At 29.7% G+C, this 17,609-nt stretch overlaps 8 protein-coding genes across 8 annotated transcripts; 4 read left to right on the top strand and 4 right to left on the bottom strand.

The window, feature by feature from the left end:
* Nucleotides 1-254: 254 nt before the first annotated feature.
* cubi_00621 (uncharacterized protein) lies at nucleotides 255-578 on the top strand (the record flags this gene model as incomplete). The annotated part of the gene is made up of 2 exons (XM_029017634.1): nucleotides 255-428; nucleotides 486-578. The coding sequence occupies 2 exons, from the start codon at nucleotides 255-257 to the stop codon at nucleotides 576-578; spliced, it is 267 nt and encodes an 88-aa protein (XP_028873432.1).
* A 21-nt stretch (nucleotides 579-599) lies between these two features.
* On the bottom strand, nucleotides 600-1,607 carry cubi_00620 (uncharacterized protein; the record flags this gene model as incomplete). The annotated part of the gene is made up of 2 exons (XM_029017633.1): nucleotides 600-1,421; nucleotides 1,470-1,607. 2 exons carry the CDS (start codon nucleotides 1,605-1,607, stop codon nucleotides 600-602), a joined length of 960 nt encoding a protein of 319 aa, XP_028873431.1.
* Nucleotides 1,608-1,717: 110 nt separating this feature from the next.
* Nucleotides 1,718-3,163, top strand: cubi_00619 (pseudouridine synthase; the record flags this gene model as incomplete). Its single annotated transcript, XM_029017632.1, has 1 exon — nucleotides 1,718-3,163. One exon carries the CDS (start codon nucleotides 1,718-1,720, stop codon nucleotides 3,161-3,163), a length of 1,446 nt encoding a protein of 481 aa, XP_028873430.1.
* A 778-nt stretch (nucleotides 3,164-3,941) lies between these two features.
* On the bottom strand, nucleotides 3,942-7,829 carry cubi_00618 (uncharacterized protein; the record flags this gene model as incomplete). The annotated part of the gene is made up of 1 exon (XM_029017631.1): nucleotides 3,942-7,829. The coding sequence occupies one exon, from the start codon at nucleotides 7,827-7,829 to the stop codon at nucleotides 3,942-3,944; it is 3,888 nt and encodes a 1,295-aa protein (XP_028873429.1).
* Nucleotides 7,830-8,173: 344 nt separating this feature from the next.
* On the top strand, nucleotides 8,174-9,103 carry cubi_00617 (uncharacterized protein; the record flags this gene model as incomplete). The annotated part of the gene is made up of 1 exon (XM_029017630.1): nucleotides 8,174-9,103. One exon carries the CDS (start codon nucleotides 8,174-8,176, stop codon nucleotides 9,101-9,103), a length of 930 nt encoding a protein of 309 aa, XP_028873428.1.
* Nucleotides 9,104-9,159: 56 nt separating this feature from the next.
* cubi_00616 (uncharacterized protein) lies at nucleotides 9,160-10,131 on the bottom strand (the record flags this gene model as incomplete). The annotated part of the gene is made up of 1 exon (XM_029017629.1): nucleotides 9,160-10,131. The coding sequence occupies one exon, from the start codon at nucleotides 10,129-10,131 to the stop codon at nucleotides 9,160-9,162; it is 972 nt and encodes a 323-aa protein (XP_028873427.1).
* Nucleotides 10,132-10,454: 323 nt separating this feature from the next.
* cubi_00615 (uncharacterized protein) lies at nucleotides 10,455-10,901 on the bottom strand (the record flags this gene model as incomplete). The annotated part of the gene is made up of 1 exon (XM_029017628.1): nucleotides 10,455-10,901. The coding sequence occupies one exon, from the start codon at nucleotides 10,899-10,901 to the stop codon at nucleotides 10,455-10,457; it is 447 nt and encodes a 148-aa protein (XP_028873426.1).
* Nucleotides 10,902-11,652: 751 nt separating this feature from the next.
* cubi_00613 (uncharacterized protein) lies at nucleotides 11,653-17,568 on the top strand (the record flags this gene model as incomplete). Its single annotated transcript, XM_029017627.1, has 1 exon — nucleotides 11,653-17,568. One exon carries the CDS (start codon nucleotides 11,653-11,655, stop codon nucleotides 17,566-17,568), a length of 5,916 nt encoding a protein of 1,971 aa, XP_028873425.1.
* Nucleotides 17,569-17,609: the final 41 nt, after the last annotated feature.

The following is a 17,609-nucleotide window of genomic DNA, read 5'->3' as shown; positions in this document are numbered from 1 at the left end:
GCAAGTGAAGGCCGCCATAAAGCGGTGCTTACACGTCATTTTCATCGATACGTCTATAATAAGAGAAATCAGCTTCTGACAAATAAATAAAATGCGTTTGCTAACTCATAATATTTTAATTTGGTAAGTTAATTGTATATAGTTTAATAAATGTAAAGATTCTATTCTTTGTACTTTATAGTAATAAACCTGAATGTAAAAATGGCTTTCCATTAGAAATTTCTTTGAATGGTAGTATAGAAGAATCAACGAAGATGTTGGATATTGAGTTCAATGCAGAACAAATCAGACATATAGTAAAAAAGGTAGATTGGGATGTTCTAGTGAAAAGTGCTTCTCAATTTGGGATAAGCTTGCCGTTGAGTTATTCGGAGCAGGACTTTGATGATGAAATTTTCTTATGTGTAGTACATGACGCTATTTTAAGGGTATGTTGTTGTAAATATTATCTTTCAAAATAACTTGTACAGTTCCAAATTATGGAGGCAAAGTTAATCTGCCCACAATGTAGCCATAAATATTTGGTTTCTAAGGGAATACCAAATATGATATCTAATGATTTAGTTTCTAATGATTAACAAATAATTTAAGAAAGCTTTCTAAAGTCCATTTTTCTGTCTTTTATTGGATGATTGTAGTTTAAAGCTTTCCGTCTTAGTTATCAAACCAGATTTCTCCAAGATCAGTCTCGCAGCATTGTTAATATGCCTAAATCTGTCTGGCCCAAGTTGAATACCTCCATACCATCTAGACACCATGACGAATACATTTTTGGCATTAATAATCCCTAGAAGATGTTGGAGTCTGCTTCCCGCTGCATTTTCTCCATCAGAATCATGATCTTGTGAAATGATATCGTATCCTATTGGGAAAGATCCTTCAGATAAAGTTGCATGATTTTTCTCTTTGAATAGTCTGTATGACCAGATATTATGTGTTGCTTTAGCAATTTTTGGATTCGAAAGTAACCATTTAATAACCTTATTAACTTGTTCAACTGTTTCTACTTTACAGGCATGAGCTTGAAAAACACTTTTTCTATCGATAATAGGCTCCCCATGTGCAATGCCAAAAATTTTGTCTCCGTCGAAAGAATCAAAATGGTTCTCAATTTCGATATTTTGTTCTTTATTACTTATTTTACCTCTGTATTGTTCGGGATCGATATTACAAGAAGTTAAAGTTTCAATTAACTCAAACAAAACTGGGGATTTGTTTTCGATTTTTTTTTCAATCAATTCCTTCAACTGTCTGAATATATTGGAAGTTAGAGAAATGCTTCTTGATTGAGATAATTCTTCAGAATATGTTAGATAATGAATGTCAAAGTACCACGAAGATATGGAAAAGGAAGATGTTTCTAGGGGGTAACCAAATGGAATGCTAATTTTAACTTCTAAAATGCCGTCTAGATATTCAGACTAGAATATAATATAAAAAAAATAATAAAGTAGATGATTTAAACTTACAAAATATTTGAGAGATCTTTCTTCTCCATTAAAAATAATCCCTGGGGAAGGGAGTCCGTTTTTGTCTGAGCTATCAAGGCTTTCCCCATAAATACTTTTTAGTGCAATTACCTCTTCTTTTAAAGCTGAAGAATTCATTTCAAAATAATTAGAAAATTATTGACCGGCGCCACCTTAATTTTCAATTAGTAATTCTTTAATATGCCAACTTTCAAATAATTGGTTAGAAATGAAAAAATTGCAGAATAATGAATTTAAGTGGCGGATTAATCAATTATCACAAATGCAATATCGAAATCTTGCCCAAGGACGCAAAAACATTGAGAATAAAGAAACGAAATAGCTGTGACACTGAAATTGAAGAACATATTATAGTTATACCTCCATATATGTTTGAATATGAGTCATTTTGTAAATTAAGGTGGAGAGACAGAACTTTAAGAGATCTGTTTTCCAATGAGTTCAGAACTAGGCCAATAGAAGAATACCAGAAGTTAATTGACCAAGGAAGATTAATTGTAAATAATGTACCAGTCAATTCGCTAGACTATATTGTTCGTAATGGGGACAGAATTCAACATAGATCACTATTTATAGAACTTCCTGTCGGCATAGATAAAGTTAAAATATTGTATGAGTCTCCTAATATCTTAGCAGTTTTTAAGCCTTGCGGTATTCCATGCCATCCACAGGGAAGGTTTAATAAACTCTCACTGACAAAAATAATTCAATCGGAATATCTTTCAAAAATAAATGCTAATAACACTTATATTCACCCTATAAATAGACTTGATAGAGTTACATCTGGTCTCGTACTACTCAGCAAAAATTCTCTAACGACTAAGAATTTATCTTCAAGAGTCCAATTTGCACACAAATATTATATAGCTATGATAAATGGGAATGCTTCCAATTTCATTTCATATATTTCACAAAATGACATTGAGGGTGTAAGCATTAGGAAATTATTTCCAGAAGAATCATATGGGATTACAGAACATGTAATTAAATGTGAGATTGGACTAAAAACTTTGAAAAATAGAGAAGGCGAGTCATTATTAACAAGAATTGATAATTCAGAAGATGGGAAGTACTCACTGACATATTTTTTTCCTTTAAATTTGGGTTCTAACATAAATCAACTCAAAAAACAGAAAACAAATCAATTTGGTGAATATACTATTTTACTATGCAAACCAATTACTGGAAGAACACATCAAATAAGAGCTCACTTGAAGTATATCGGCTTCCCTATTGTTCAAGATATTCTTTACAATAATGAAATTTTTTCAAAAAATAAATCAAATATTTCAAGTTTCGAGTACTCAAACTCTAATTTATTTGCTAGCTGTGAATATGAAATAAAAGATTTAGATATTAAAGAACTCTTAGAATGCTCTAAACAAAAAAAATATTTTGCTGGAGGAGGTACTATGTCACTGAATTTTTCAAATAATCTTGCATCTGTTGAATATTTAATTGAACCTCCGATAGGAATATGCCTTCATTCGTTATTATATATCTTACCACCCAGCTTACCCACTGAAAAATACTTAATTTTTAAATGTGAAATATTACCCAAGTGGATAACTGACAATTCAAATATAAACATTCCAGAGATACTGAAAGATTGGCCTTATTGGAGTAAATCAGTATTAAACGACTTAAAACTTACTCAATCTAGTTTATTATAATCTTTATTTCATGGTTTTTGTTTTTAATATAATCTGCCTGTCCATATTGTAGCCACATGTGTGCATGTTAAATATTGCCAATTATTATAACTGAATTTTACAATGAGATTAATCATTCTTAATTTAACTGCTTAATAAATTATTTTATTGGAATATTTTTTGTAATTTTTCAAATATTGTGTTAACATTAAAGTTCTTAATAAAAGCGATATTATCTGTCTTGAAGTAAATGCACAAGGAAGGTTTTTTAAATTTATACAACAAAGAATGTAGATTCTGCTTTGGGGCAGAAACAAATCTTTCTCCATTAATAACTCCTTGTGAGTGCAAAGGAACTCAAGCTTATGTCCATTTAGATTGTTTATATAAATGGCAAAAGCTGCAAATTAATAAACCTTGGTCAAGTAGATTTTGCGGTGTTTGTCTTCATCCATATACAATACCTAAAAACGAATTCTTCATCTTTTTTCAAAGCATTAGAATGAAATTTTTTTATTTTGGACTGTTCCCAGCTTACATAAAATTTATTTTCGCAGTTTTTATCTTTGCAAATTTTCAGGTGTTTTCTGGTTCTTATTTGTTTAGCTTATTTTTTTTTTCAATATTGGGGCTTATTTTCTCATTCTTTTTATATTGCAAATCAAGGAAGATAATATTCTCAAGCAACTTACAAACCGATTCAAGTTGATTCCTAAAAATTAATTAAATTAAAATTACAGATGAATAAACAATCCTATTTATTTTAGCAGCTACAATTAAGTTGACTAATTTACATAAACTAATTTTGCATTAACTTGTAGTATCTAGGTGGATGAATTGTTTTCTTAATTAGTTTGTATAAAAGTATCGGACCCCAAGAAATGGAAGTAAGAACACAAATTTTACCCCAAAATGTGAAGGTAAAGATGAACTGAAGATCAAAATGGCTTTCTAAAAGGAAGAATGAAGCGAAATAAATTAATATCGAAATTACACAAGATGATATAATAACTTCATTCCAATGATTAATCTCGGTGACAACATTCAGAATTTCGGATAGTATCAACGACGTGAATGTAATTGCCACGAGATTCATAAGGATATTATCTCTAAAAAGTACGAATGCTCCAAGCATGATTACAGTTCCTTGATACAATGATTTCCAAACCCAACAAAAAAATGTTTTTGTTGACATGACACGACCAGCCTTCAAGTGACGATATAATTCGGGATACAAAAGAGCAGTAGATCTATTTACATCAACATCAAAAACCAATGAGAACACTGGTGCCATTGTATAGTATGTAGCGTAACCTACTGCCAGCCACCCTTGGAAAAGTGCAACTGGGATAAAATAAAAAAGTGCAGAGAATACGCATTGCATGAAAGCAATAATCAGTCCTCGGTGGATCACAAAATGTGCCAATTTTGCACTATTTTGATATGCATGACGTCCATGCCAAAGAAAGAGTGGCCTTAAATCTGCAAATTCATGTATACTAATGTCTGCTGCATTCGCTGCCTGTTGACCTTCCTTCCCTACTATTCCAATTCCAATATCAGCTGCCTGAATCATTCCAACATCATTCCCACCATCTCCAACTGCACAAATCCTACATGTTCTAGCATTTCCAGAAACATTTGCTAAATTATATATTTTTTTCGATTCATTCTGCACAAGAGATAACGTATTTTTTTTATTGTATTTATTTATCGGCCCAGATTCACTTGCCCATTCATCAATATTTCCTTCAGATTCTGTTATTTGTGAAAAATTATTCACACCAAAGGATTTGGAGCTTAATTCATCAAAACTAAATATATTTAGGTTGCTTTTACTGTGCCTATCGTAATAATTACTTGTTTCACTTGCAAAATTAACAGAATCACCAGCCTTACAGTTTAATCTATTTTCTTCTGATTCACTTATATTTTTACCAGATATTGGAACCTTGTCATTTAAAGAGTCCAAATCGTCTAAAGAAACAAATTTCTTTGTCTCACAAAGTTTCAAATATTTTAGATGATATTCTTTGAGAAGAAGAACAAGATCCTTTTTCTGAGATGGGGAACATCTACACCATACAACTGCAGGAGATAGGGATGCTGCGTGTATGAGCAAAAATGGGAAATATTTTATGCATAAATTTAAAGTTGAACCTTCTACAACCAGAACATGACTATTTGCAGATTCATTAATATACCTTTGAAGTTGATATTTTAAATCTTCAGCTTGTAGTAATTTTTCAGTAATATTAACGTTAGGCTTTGAGCATTTTGATTCTAATATATAGAAGTTTAAATACTTAGGTTTTAATCCGGCAGAGATTGCAATACAAAGTGCGGTCTCAAGTTTATCACCTGTAAGAAGCCATATTTTAATACCTGCATATCTAAATGCTTCAAGTGTCAACGGTACATCAATCTGAAGTTTATCTTCTACTCCAGTTAAACCCAATAATTCCATATTATTCTCCAATATTTTCCTAGAAATCTTAAGGTTTTTGTCTCTTTGTAATAAGCTAGTGCATGGGTAGGAATATACATTATTAAAAGTCTCATATTCCTCTTTTGAAATAACCTTATATGAGAATACAAGAGTCCTTAATCCGAGTCTAGCTAAGTTGGTGCATTCTTCCATAAGCCAACCTGACCCTTTCTGACGGAGTAATTCAATCATTACACTTTCTGCTCCTTTGCAAAAATACACATATCTACCTTTAAATTCGAGTAGAATTCCCATGCGCTTTGAGGAGCTACAAAAAGGAAAGCATGCCAAAATTCTAAAAGAAAGTCTAACTGCAGAGTTCTGAACATTTTTTCCATGAATGAAGAGAGAATTTCCCAATTTATCTGTTTGGTGGCTACCTATATACGACTTTTCCAGGTCTAAATCCATATTATCACTCGATCTGCTAACTAGTCTCAGACCCAGAGTGGCTGCAAAGTTAATGAGTGCAATCTCATCTGGAGAAGAGGACTGATATACTATGTGTTTTTGATTCAAGTCAACCATACATTCATCTGATCCAATGCCACCATTACCTAATATGTCTTCTGTTGAGTTATTTTTACTCCCATTGCTGAACTGAGCATCTACAGAAGATCTAGGAAAGATGTTATGGCAAAGAGCTATGGCTAACATAAAGTTTTGTAAGTGAAGAATATTTAAGGAGTTGTTCCAAATTACTGGATCACTGCTAATAATGGGGAGAATTGAATTATTATTCATGACATCTATTAAAATTCTTTCTTCTCGTTCAATGTTTACTCGCCCCTTATGTACATATTGTAGTGCGTCTATTATTTCACAAAAGTTTTCTGGATGAAAAACTGCATGACCAATTTGCAAGGTTTGGACTATCATATAATTTTGTGTCAACGTTCCCGTTTTATCTGTTAGTAAATAATCAACCCTTCCAAGTTCTTCTGGAATGCTTGACCTTACTGTTACTTTCTTCATGTTTTTGTCATTATTTATTTGGGATGAAAACACGATTTTAGCCATTTCTAAGTTAACTCTAAGGGATATTGGTATTATGGAAGATAGTAAAAGCATAAATCTAGCAAATGAAATATACCACAATGCGTCGAAGCCCTTGCAAAATACAAGAACAAACGATGTGATAAAGAGTAGTACAAATAATATTTTTGATAATGTATTTACTTGGTTGTCAAGCAATCCAACTTTTGTACGTAAGCTCTTTGTACATGTATTCATAAGAGACCTACTTTCAATTCCGGTGTAAATAACTAATCCATATATCTTGCCACATGTTAAAACGCTATTTGCCCAGATAGTATGATCGAGCATTAGAGATTCTACTATCGGCTGAATTCTTGTATTCGTTCTTGGTTCAGCTGTAATCTTCTCTGAATCCTGTGTTTTTAAATATCCAGTTGTTATTTCTGGGTTTAAGATTGCGTTATTATCATCGGAAGCAAATGAACTTGAAAAATTCTGTTCATAGTATTGAATAGTTCCATTAAACACATAGATATCCTTTTTCGGTCCCTCAATATTTGCCGTCATATCTAGATTAAAAATCTCATCCAAAGTTTCCAAGTGTTGAGTAATTCCCAATGCACGTTTAACTTTCCAGTCAGTTTCACCGTCTAATTGATCTGTTCTGACAAAAACTGTGCCAGTTGGATCATTGGTCCTAAGAAAGAGTATATCTGCAGGTACTCTATCATTTGTATTAATTTCTATCAAATCTCCAACTTTTATATCAGAAGAACGTATTTCTTGAATTCCATTTTTATTAATTTTACGATACTTTTTGTTATTGAACTCTTTATCTCTTTTGTATCTCTTAATATCATCAATTGCCTCTTTTCCAATTGTAATCGATAGTACTAGTAATAACGGAGCGATATATGTAAAAAGAGGACCTGTTCTAAGTTCAGGAACAAACTGAAATAATGCCACAACCAAGTAAAAAAAGTTGAAGAAATTACTAAATTGGTCAAATAATACTTTTGGGACAAAAGTAATAAGTGAGTATTTTTGGTTACAAACAATATTTGGTACAAATTTTGAAGGTGAAGTTCTTCCATTTAAATGAATATTTCTTTCAGAGTAGCTTAAAGTGGGCTTAAAAAGCAGGTATTTCAAAAAAGAAAAAATCGACGTGTTGTTTTCATTTGTTCTTATTAATGGTGATTTTTCTTCATATTTTCGCATTTCTACTTATTCAATTTCTTTTACTTATCAAAAGTAAATTAGCATCCGTAAATATTTCTAAAGGAGAAACCCTAATGTTTGCTTTCTGGAGATGCAAATATTAATTTATAATATATTTATTTGTGGGTAATGAAATATATTTATGCAGAATAAGGACATCTTTTATCACTAAAATCTTCCCGCCATGATGTGAAACTTTTAAACAATTAACAATTTAACTAAGTTTTTGAAATGTAACGATAAAAATGCGGAAGATTGAAACTAACAAACTATTTACTTTTAATCTATTCAAATTATTTAATGAAAATATTTTAACTAAACGAGTGATTCTTAACCATATTTTAATGATTCTCCAATCCATTGCACAAATATTAAATTTAACTATAATTAGTAATATAGGGTTGGAGCCTTGGATTTTATTAGCTTTAAAATGTCTTGGAGGTTTGATATTTTTTTCAGCTATTTCCCTATTCTCTTTAATTAGGGAACCCTTACCTATTGATAATAACGCGAAAATATTATCATATTGTTATTCTATTGGACAGATGTCTGTTATGGGAATGTACTTTTTATGTGGTTCGATCGATGATAGCATTAACAATAATTTTATGTTACTAGCACCTACTCTAGTTGTTTTTGGAATTTTCTATGACTATAAAGATATATATTTTAAAAAAAATGGTTTATGGAAAAACATTATTTATTTATTTCTAACTTTTTGCCAAATAATAACTTTAGTTATATCTATTATTAATTTTATTCAATTTAAGAAAAATTGGGTTTTTTTAATATATTTGGTCCTTTTGACTGCAATTTTCTTAATTTGCAAAATAGCATATTATTTTGCGATAGTGAAAATAAATAAAAATAAGATCAAACCACTCGAAATATCTGCAGTTAGTATATTAAATATTTCAAAGGTAGGGATCCCAATTGGGGTACTCGTGCATACTTGGAGAATGCGTAAATTATTACCAAACCATGAGTACAAATTATTTCTATTAGACTTGGCGAGGTGCGACCGTTCATCAGCCTTTAAAATACTTTTATCTTCGTTTATTTCGTTCGGAATAATCTTTCCTTTACAAGTTCTAACTATCCCCAACATTTCATTCTTGGAATATATTCTATATTCTATATTCCCTAATGTTTTATTTTCCCAAAATTATATTTCAATTGGATTTATAGTTGCACTAATTTTAATGGCTTTTAATATTTACCAAGATAATAAAACTTCTGAAAATTTTGTTATTCAATTAGAGCCAATTAAATAAGAAAAAAAAATACTAAGATATAATTAAAATGTAAATATAAACTAAGGTTTTCAATTTCAGTCAAGAAGGCAACACATATTTTTACAGTTTAGAAATTTTGAGAAAATACAATCCGACTGGCAATACTTTCTTCTAATTTCTGTTTCTCCTTCAACAAAAATATTAGGGAGGTCAATATGTAATTGTTTAATATCGAAATTTTTGTTTTTTTCGACATTTGGAATAGATTCAGTGACTTTAGATGCGCTTTTAATTGACAAAGCCTTTATATTAAATAATGTTCGATTTATAGTGTTATAAGAAAATGATCTAATTTCTAAAACAGGTCTTTTTTCGTTTAAATCAACTTCAAAAGATTCCAAAGATTGGGCGTTTTCTGAGCAAGATTTTTGAAGACAAATTTCTTGTTCTTTTTCAAGGCTATCATAAATGTCTTGATTACCTTGAGTAAAAATGTATTTCTCTATTAAAGAGTCCGTACTAACAGACGATGGTTCAGTATCTTTAGAAAAATTTTCAAAGACATTTCGAGAGCTTATGGTACGCTCATTTTCTTTTTGGGTAAACTCAGTTTTTGTAATTGAATTTTTTGAAAGAGAGTTTGTATTATTGGGAAATTCATTTCCTGAGGGTTGAATAAAGAAAACATTCTCATATGAGATATTATCAATAAAATCAAACACGAACTTTTTGTGGGGCGCAGTTTTTGACCGGATTCTTTCATTTAATTGACCTTTACTGCATCTATTCGAAAGCTTACAGTAACCTTCTGATTTATTTGTACTTCTAGTTTCAGAACGCGGAAAAACTTCAGGAAACTTAATGGTGACTGATTTTTTAAAACTGCAATAATTTTTACTCTGATTACAAGACGAGTCTAATTCACTTTTAATATTATCTTCAAATTCTTCGCATTCGTAATATATTGAGTGGTCAGTCCTTGCCGTATTGAAGCTAGTTCTTGAAAATTTGCTACCTTGCCTACTTATCGCATCATACCATTCAAAACTGTGGAATTGAGTATCCATTTCAACATTATATCAAAATTTTAGTATTTTAATAAATAATTAATATTTAAAATAGTTTTTACAGGGCCGTGTGATTTAGGGTGCACTCTTGAACTAAAACAATATCATACACACTATTTTTCTATACACAAATAAAATGAAGGGATTTTAAAGTCCTAGGAGATTTATTTTAATAAAGAATAAGTTCTTAAAATACTTACCTCATATCCAAACTCTTCAATAAAAATTTCCTTAACAGACTTCAAAATACAGGAAATACAACTGATCTATTTGACGAGATGAGTAAAGAATCAAAAAAGATGTGAAACCTGCGGTTTCACATTTTAAAAATTATAATACGAACTTACAGGTATTTTTTTTAGAGCTTCAGAAATATTGTAATTATTGATTAGGATTTTATTAATTAAAAAGTGAATATCTTCTTCACTTAATATATTAATTTCACCATCGTAGTATAAACTTTTAAATCTATTGAAGACTGATGCAACCATTCTGCAAACAATTCTGTATCTAGGACTATTTGAAACTGGGATGGCATCGTTGTATGTTATTTTGTGGCATTTTTTACATTGGCAGACAAAATAAAAATCATTTAATTGATCGATAATTTCGAAATTGTTAATTTGATGAGTAGAAGGAACAAATGTAACTAAGTCTTTATTTAATACAACATCTGATCTAATAAATGTATTTATTTTATCTCTAATAAAACTTTCAAAGATACTTGACCACCAAAGTGACTCTACATTGTGATCATAAACGTTATTCATACAGAGTAATTTTAATTGAGCTTTATTGTTATAAAATTCAACAACTCCACGTGCCTCCACAAGAGTTCCAGGGTCCTTTTTACAACAATTTTTATTAATGATAATATAACAGTAAAACAAACTTACAAGAAAGTTAGTGTAGAAATTTCTAACAAGTTTTAATTCTTGAAACTCAGACTTACTTCCCCAAAAAATAACCCTTAATATATCTGAAGAATCATCGACTATATTAGGAAATAAATATATTCGCAATTTAATAATAGTTTAAACCCACTCGTTAATTCTATATATTTTGGCCTTTTCCTAATATTGATAATGATCCCGAGAACCTTCACGTATTTCTTTTGATTTACAAGTTTAGAAGTTATTTCCTTTATATAGCGAGGTTCAAACCCAACAAAATTACTAAATATATGATTACTGTATGGCGAGTTTAAACTTTTCTTTTGATTGGGAGTTGTGTATACATTTCTCATAATTTTAGACAAAATTTGATATCTATTTTTATTCAATAAATCAAGTAAATTTAATTTTCTTATTACAGTTTATGTAACTTCTATTAAATTAGTTTTATTCATTTATTTTAACTGTGAATTGTTGAGCTAGAAATCCTTGATGATTTCTGCAATTTAAACGTTCAGGTTAATTGCCGCATTTTAAGGAAGGGTAAAATATTAATTCTGAGAAGAAAAATTAAAGTGAGACAGGCCTTCACAACAAAGGATTAGAATGATTACGAAGGTATATAATCATGAGTGATTTTTCTTGGCCAAAAAGCGATGTTAGAAAATATGAAAATGAAATTTATAGCATTCTTCAAAGTTTTGAAAAAGCCCAAGAATGGGCAGACCTAAGCAATTGTTTACAGAGATTAAATAGATGTATTAGTAAAGAGTTTTGTGATATTCCAGGAGTACCTCTGAAGGAAACCGTTTCAAAGAGACTTGCTCAATGCCTGAATCCATCTTTACCTAGTGGGGTTCATACTAAAGCATTAGAAGCTTATGGAGGAATATTTGAAAAGATTGGTGAGAGCGAATTAAGTTCTGATCTAGCACTATATGGATCTGGGCTCTTCCCATTTTTTGTTCATTCTTCAACACAAATTAAACCCATTTTTCTTGACTTAATTGACCGATATTTTTTGCCTTTAGGCCCGGGTTTACTTCCATGTTTATCTGGGCTTTTAGTAGGTCTACTGCCGGGACTGGAGGATTCAAAAAGTGAATGTTATGATAGAATAATGAAGACATTTCAGTCAATATCAAGTGGAAGTTGTGTTGGAGAAAAAAATTTCATGTGCACATTGTGGCTTGTTATCCTAAGAACAACACAAGTTAGGTACCCAGCTTTAGAAGTGATAATGGCAAGATTCTCAACAATTTCTACATCAAATAAAGTAAATTCTATTCAAAAAATTCAGAATCTGATCCCTTGTAACATTCTTTTTTTGAAAGCTCTTGAATCTTGCTTCGATGATGAGAACATTTTAGTTAAAAGATATCTTTTGGATTTCCTAATTTCTTATGTTCCTCTGAATAAAAGAAATAGTTTAAAACTTGATAATAACTATATTGAAAAAATATTACCTTATAAATCCAAAATAAATTTGCTGAGAAAAGCTCTTAAACTTTTCTTATTAAGAGAATGGTCATTAACAAGGAGGTTGATACAATGGATTATGAATGAAAAAAACATTTGCCCTGAAGGTAGAAATGAAGATAAAATTAATAATGAAATAATACAAATATTAATTAATGCTATTTTTGAAGATTTTATTTCCTCCGTTTCATTATTAGAACTTTACTTTGCAAATTCTGAAGGTAGTGCAAATTTTACTAAGTATCAGCCCAATAGGATTTCAAAAAATTTGAATGGCTTACAACAAATGTATAATTTAATAAATCAACCGGCTATTCTTCAGCCAATTAAAATGCTCAATGCTTTATTTGAAGAATTTGCTCAGTGCGTAAATTTTATTGCTCCTAAAATATTAATTCCAGTACTTATATACAGTAGAGAATCAATTATTAAGTTTCCAGAACTGAAGGATTCTATTATTAGCGAATGCAATTCACTGTTAAAATTATCCAATCTACTTCCAAGTACTTTTTTAGAAATAATTAATTCGTATTTTGCAAATATTCTCACAAATAAAGCAGATATGTTGAGCACTGATCAGGATAAATCTTCAATTGTTATCAATCCCACTTCTTCACTTTTGAAAGAGATCATTTTATTTTACGTTGACAACTTTCTATTAAACCGAGAAACTATGGACAAAGATAACTCGTTTGAATCCTTCTTTGTCAATTTATTTCTAATTTTAATAAACATGATGGTGAGATTTAAAGCTAAAAACAAAGAAATGATTATTTTTGCTCGATTATGCATATTTTCCATTAATAATCTAAAAGATATAACAGAAAATGTGAAAGATATGTTTCAACCATCAATCATTACATTCAAACTATTTGCCGAATTCATTTCAACTTCCTTATGTGAAAATGCCTTTAATAAAGAAGATATTGTTCTTAGAAACGCATTTTATGAAATTTTATCAGATTTATTTAACATCAAAATATTCAACGAAATATTATTAAACCAAACGGATATGATTAATTTGACTCCTTTTGAAAAGTTTCCAATTCCTTCTTGGCTTTATAAACTATACAGCCGCATAATTGGGTTGGATTTCACTGAATATTTATTTCTGAAACTAGAAAACTACCACATTGAAGACTCTTTCAAATGTTTAAAAATAATTATTGAATTATTATTCAATTCAAATTTTTTTTCTAGAAAAGAGCTCATTCCATCTTGTTGGGCAGATTGCACTGTTAAGATAATGAATATTCTCTGGCTCTTTCTTAGTCCAAACTTTTTTAGGTTTCATGAAGCTACTACCTACTTATTAATTAACTTAGAAAAGTGGGTTCAAACAAATTCTAGTCGTTTATCAAACTATACTAATTTATTTAACCAGTCTCAAGTTATTAGAGGGAACTCTATTCTAAACCAATTATTTATCAACCAGTTAAGTACACTGGATTTTGGTCTTCGAATTAAAAACATTAAAAAGTTATCTATTTTTATGAAATATTCGGTAAACTCGATTTACAAAATTCCTCCCGAAGTAACGTTTCTAATACTAGAGGGGTTGGATTCAAATTTAATTCAGCTTAGATTATCTTGTTCAATTTGGATAATCCAAGCTATGGAAACACCAAAACTGATATTGGACCATCTTCTTAATGATTTATCAGGATTTGAATTGGCCGTAACAGCTAATAATAGATTACAGTACAACGAAGATTTGGATTTCGCAAGAATAATATATTCTTTGGAACGTTTAATTGCTTTAATATCAATGGAAAATATTAATATTATACAATTACTTTTTGATACTAGTATTGATAATTCATCAATTCCATTTAACATTTTTCAATACGAAATAATAAATTATTTTGATGCATTTGTTTTTATTTGCCTTACATTATTTATTGCTGAGATCCCAAATTCTAGTGATTTGAGAGTTAATTGTACTGCAATTGATTCTTTAAATTTTATACTAAATAAATCATTAAGTAAAAATTATAAACCTTCAAGGAAATCCTTTAATTTTGAAAATAAATTGATAATTATGTTATCACATATTACCAACTCGATATTAGAAGCTCTTCAGGAGTCTATAACAACAAGGAAGTATCCACTTCAGACACCAATTATTCGTCTTTTGAACACAATACTACTTATTCAGAGACAGTGTAAAAGTGTCACTCATGAATTTGAAATTCAGAACTTTATTTCAACAAATAACAAACTTTTTACTATCATGATTAGTGGAATACAACAAATGCCAAGCATTCCAAATAATGAACAAATTGAATTTAATAAAAACGACTGTTTTATAGTATCAACCAATTTTTCCTCAATTTCATCATGTTCCTCTTTAATAAAGCCGTATTTAGACTTTTTATTAACCATTTTTGAAGATCTCGATCAAGAAACTCTTATTCAAAATGTTAAATCAATAATTATATGTCTATGTATGGAACTTGTCGTATCTTTGTCTAACAAAAACTATTCAGCAATTATTCAATACTTAGATTCAATTCTAAAAGTTCTATTAAATGTAATTGGAATTTGCCCTATTTCAGATACCCTTAATGAATCCAGGCCAAACCATTTACAGAATAATACAGGATTTATATTTTCTCTTTTCAATTCAAAAAAGGAATATCAAAATAAAAACAAAATTGAACTTAATTCTTTGAATACTATTCCACAACTACTTAACAATCGATTAGAGGCAAATGAATCTATAACAAAAATTTCAAAATCAATCATTCTAAAAAAAACAATTCTAATTTTGTTTAGTGCTCTAATAGAAGCATTAAACTTTGTACATGAAAGTGATTTGTTGAAGGAAGCTCCGATTCTTGATTTAGTATGCTCCCAAATATTGCGTTATGTAGATTCAATTGCGTTTATAATTGCTTGGAATGCTTCAGATGCATTCATTTTTTCAGGAATTGTTTGTTGGTCGCATGTTAATAATCAGATAATAAAAACAAAATCATCAAATTCATTTAGACGAGAAAACAGCGATAATGACTTAAGAAGTACATCAATCATTTCAATTTTCCAGCTAAGTTCATTAAAGGAATTTATAAACCCAGTGTCAATTTTTTCAGTGATTGGTGATTTTCTCTCGTATTTTTGGCTCTATTCGAGCAACTCTAATACTCTAAATGGCACAAATTGTGACTATCATAACGAAATTCAAGACAAAAAAGTTCCTAGTTATGTCTTATTCTTTTCAAAAATTTGTTTAGATAAAGAATGGATTCATTCTTATAAATTTTGGAAAGAATCGTTGGTTTATCATTTTTTATATACAATACTTGCTACATCTCCATTTTTGAATGCTCCAGATGACTTTCTGAATATTTGGGAAATTGTTTCAGCATTACTAAATTTATTTCTTCAAAACGTTAAACAACCAAAAAGTATATTATGGTTTGCAACTATCCTATCAACGCTTGATGCATCAATGGCCTCATCAAAAAACATTCCTTCATCTTTTTTTCTTGATAAAAGACTGCTAAACATTTTTGAGGATAAGAAAATGGTTCGGAATTTAAATAATTTGATTTATATGATTTTATATTTGGTTCATGAAAACTTTTCATCTAAAGTGTCTGGGGCAGTTCATTCTCAACAATTTGATAAGTTCCCACCACTTCCTCCAAGCATTGAAGCAATTCTTCAATCAATTGAATTTGATTTTTCTCATGAATCACAGTTTCCTTGTAATATTCCGAATTTTCAAGGAAATAGCCCTAAATCAATCGTTAGTGATGACCCCAGTTTACTTTTTTCTTATTATTCGATGGGTTTTTTAATTATGTACAATACTGAAGTTGCATTCCATACAAATAATAAAAGGCTTTTTCTTAGAAATATTTGGGGCTCATGTATAGTTAAATCGTTAGATTGGGCTTTTCAACCTTTACTTAAAAGAAATAATAATGTTGCAAATATGATTCATAAATACTTTTTATTACTTCATATTGATACATTCCCTTTTAGAATATTTCCTGAGTATCTCTCAGGTATTAGAAAGCCAGTAATTGAAGCCTTGAATTCACCAAATTTTTTTTGTATTGATAGAAGAACATTTAGATGCTGGACAAATATTGTTTCGAAACTCGTTTCATATGATTCAACTTCATTATCTGCTGTTGGAAGAGTAAATATCCTTGAAACTTATGTTTCTTTACAAAGTATGGGAATTTTTAGCACAAGAGCTGCAGAACTTCAAAATAGATGTAATCATATAAAGAGACTTGCTTTTTTGATTTTTTGTTGTCCACAGAATACATTTCAACTACAACTCTCACTAATCCTTGAAAAACTTGTTGAGAATTTAAAACTTGCTCCTGAATATTTAATTGAATCTGACTCTAATATTGGCCTTCATTTTGTATATTTAGCAGAACAAGTTTTGTTGTGTCTTAGAGTACTTTTGTTAAAGGTTCATTACCAATCCTTAATGCCACTTTGGCCAATAGTTCTAGCAGAATTAATTAAAATCTTCAGATTAAAAAATCACCAAAGGCTTAAAATTTCTGCAATGAAATTTGTAGACCTTGCCTCCTTATTGGACATTCCTGAATTTCATCTTTATCAATGGATTTTTGTCATTGATTTTTTTGATACGAAAGGTTCTATTGAAATTGAAAATGAAAAATGCAGTAAAGATGACAGTTTAAACTCAGATAATACTTTATTTTCTCCATTTTGCAATATTTCAGATGAAAATGTTGACAAATCAGTTTTAGGAATAGATATGAAAACCCTGGATCACTCCTTTAATACAGAAACACCAAAGTTCCCATTAATCTATCAGCGCAACAAAACAGATAATGATAATTTCGTTGAAATGGCATTACAACTAAATAATAACTGTTTATTGAATTCTATAAAGAGTTCCAAAATTGATTATGAAAAATTACTAAGGTCAATAGAAAATGATTTTATTGATTTCCCCGACAATTTATTAGATTGGAGTTACAGTTGTGATTTGTATTCCTTATACAAAATGATTCTAAATCAAAAATCTGGTTTAAAACACAACTGCAACAAATTCTCAAACATTTAATATTATATGTGATTACAAATAAATATTTAATAAAAATTAAA

The sequence above is a fragment of the Cryptosporidium ubiquitum genome (genome assembly GCF_001865345.1).
Source record: "Cryptosporidium ubiquitum isolate 39726 chromosome Unknown contig_7, whole genome shotgun sequence".
NCBI lineage: Eukaryota > Apicomplexa > Conoidasida > Eucoccidiorida > Cryptosporidiidae > Cryptosporidium > Cryptosporidium ubiquitum.
This window is presented reverse-complemented; position numbering and strand designations above follow the sequence as displayed.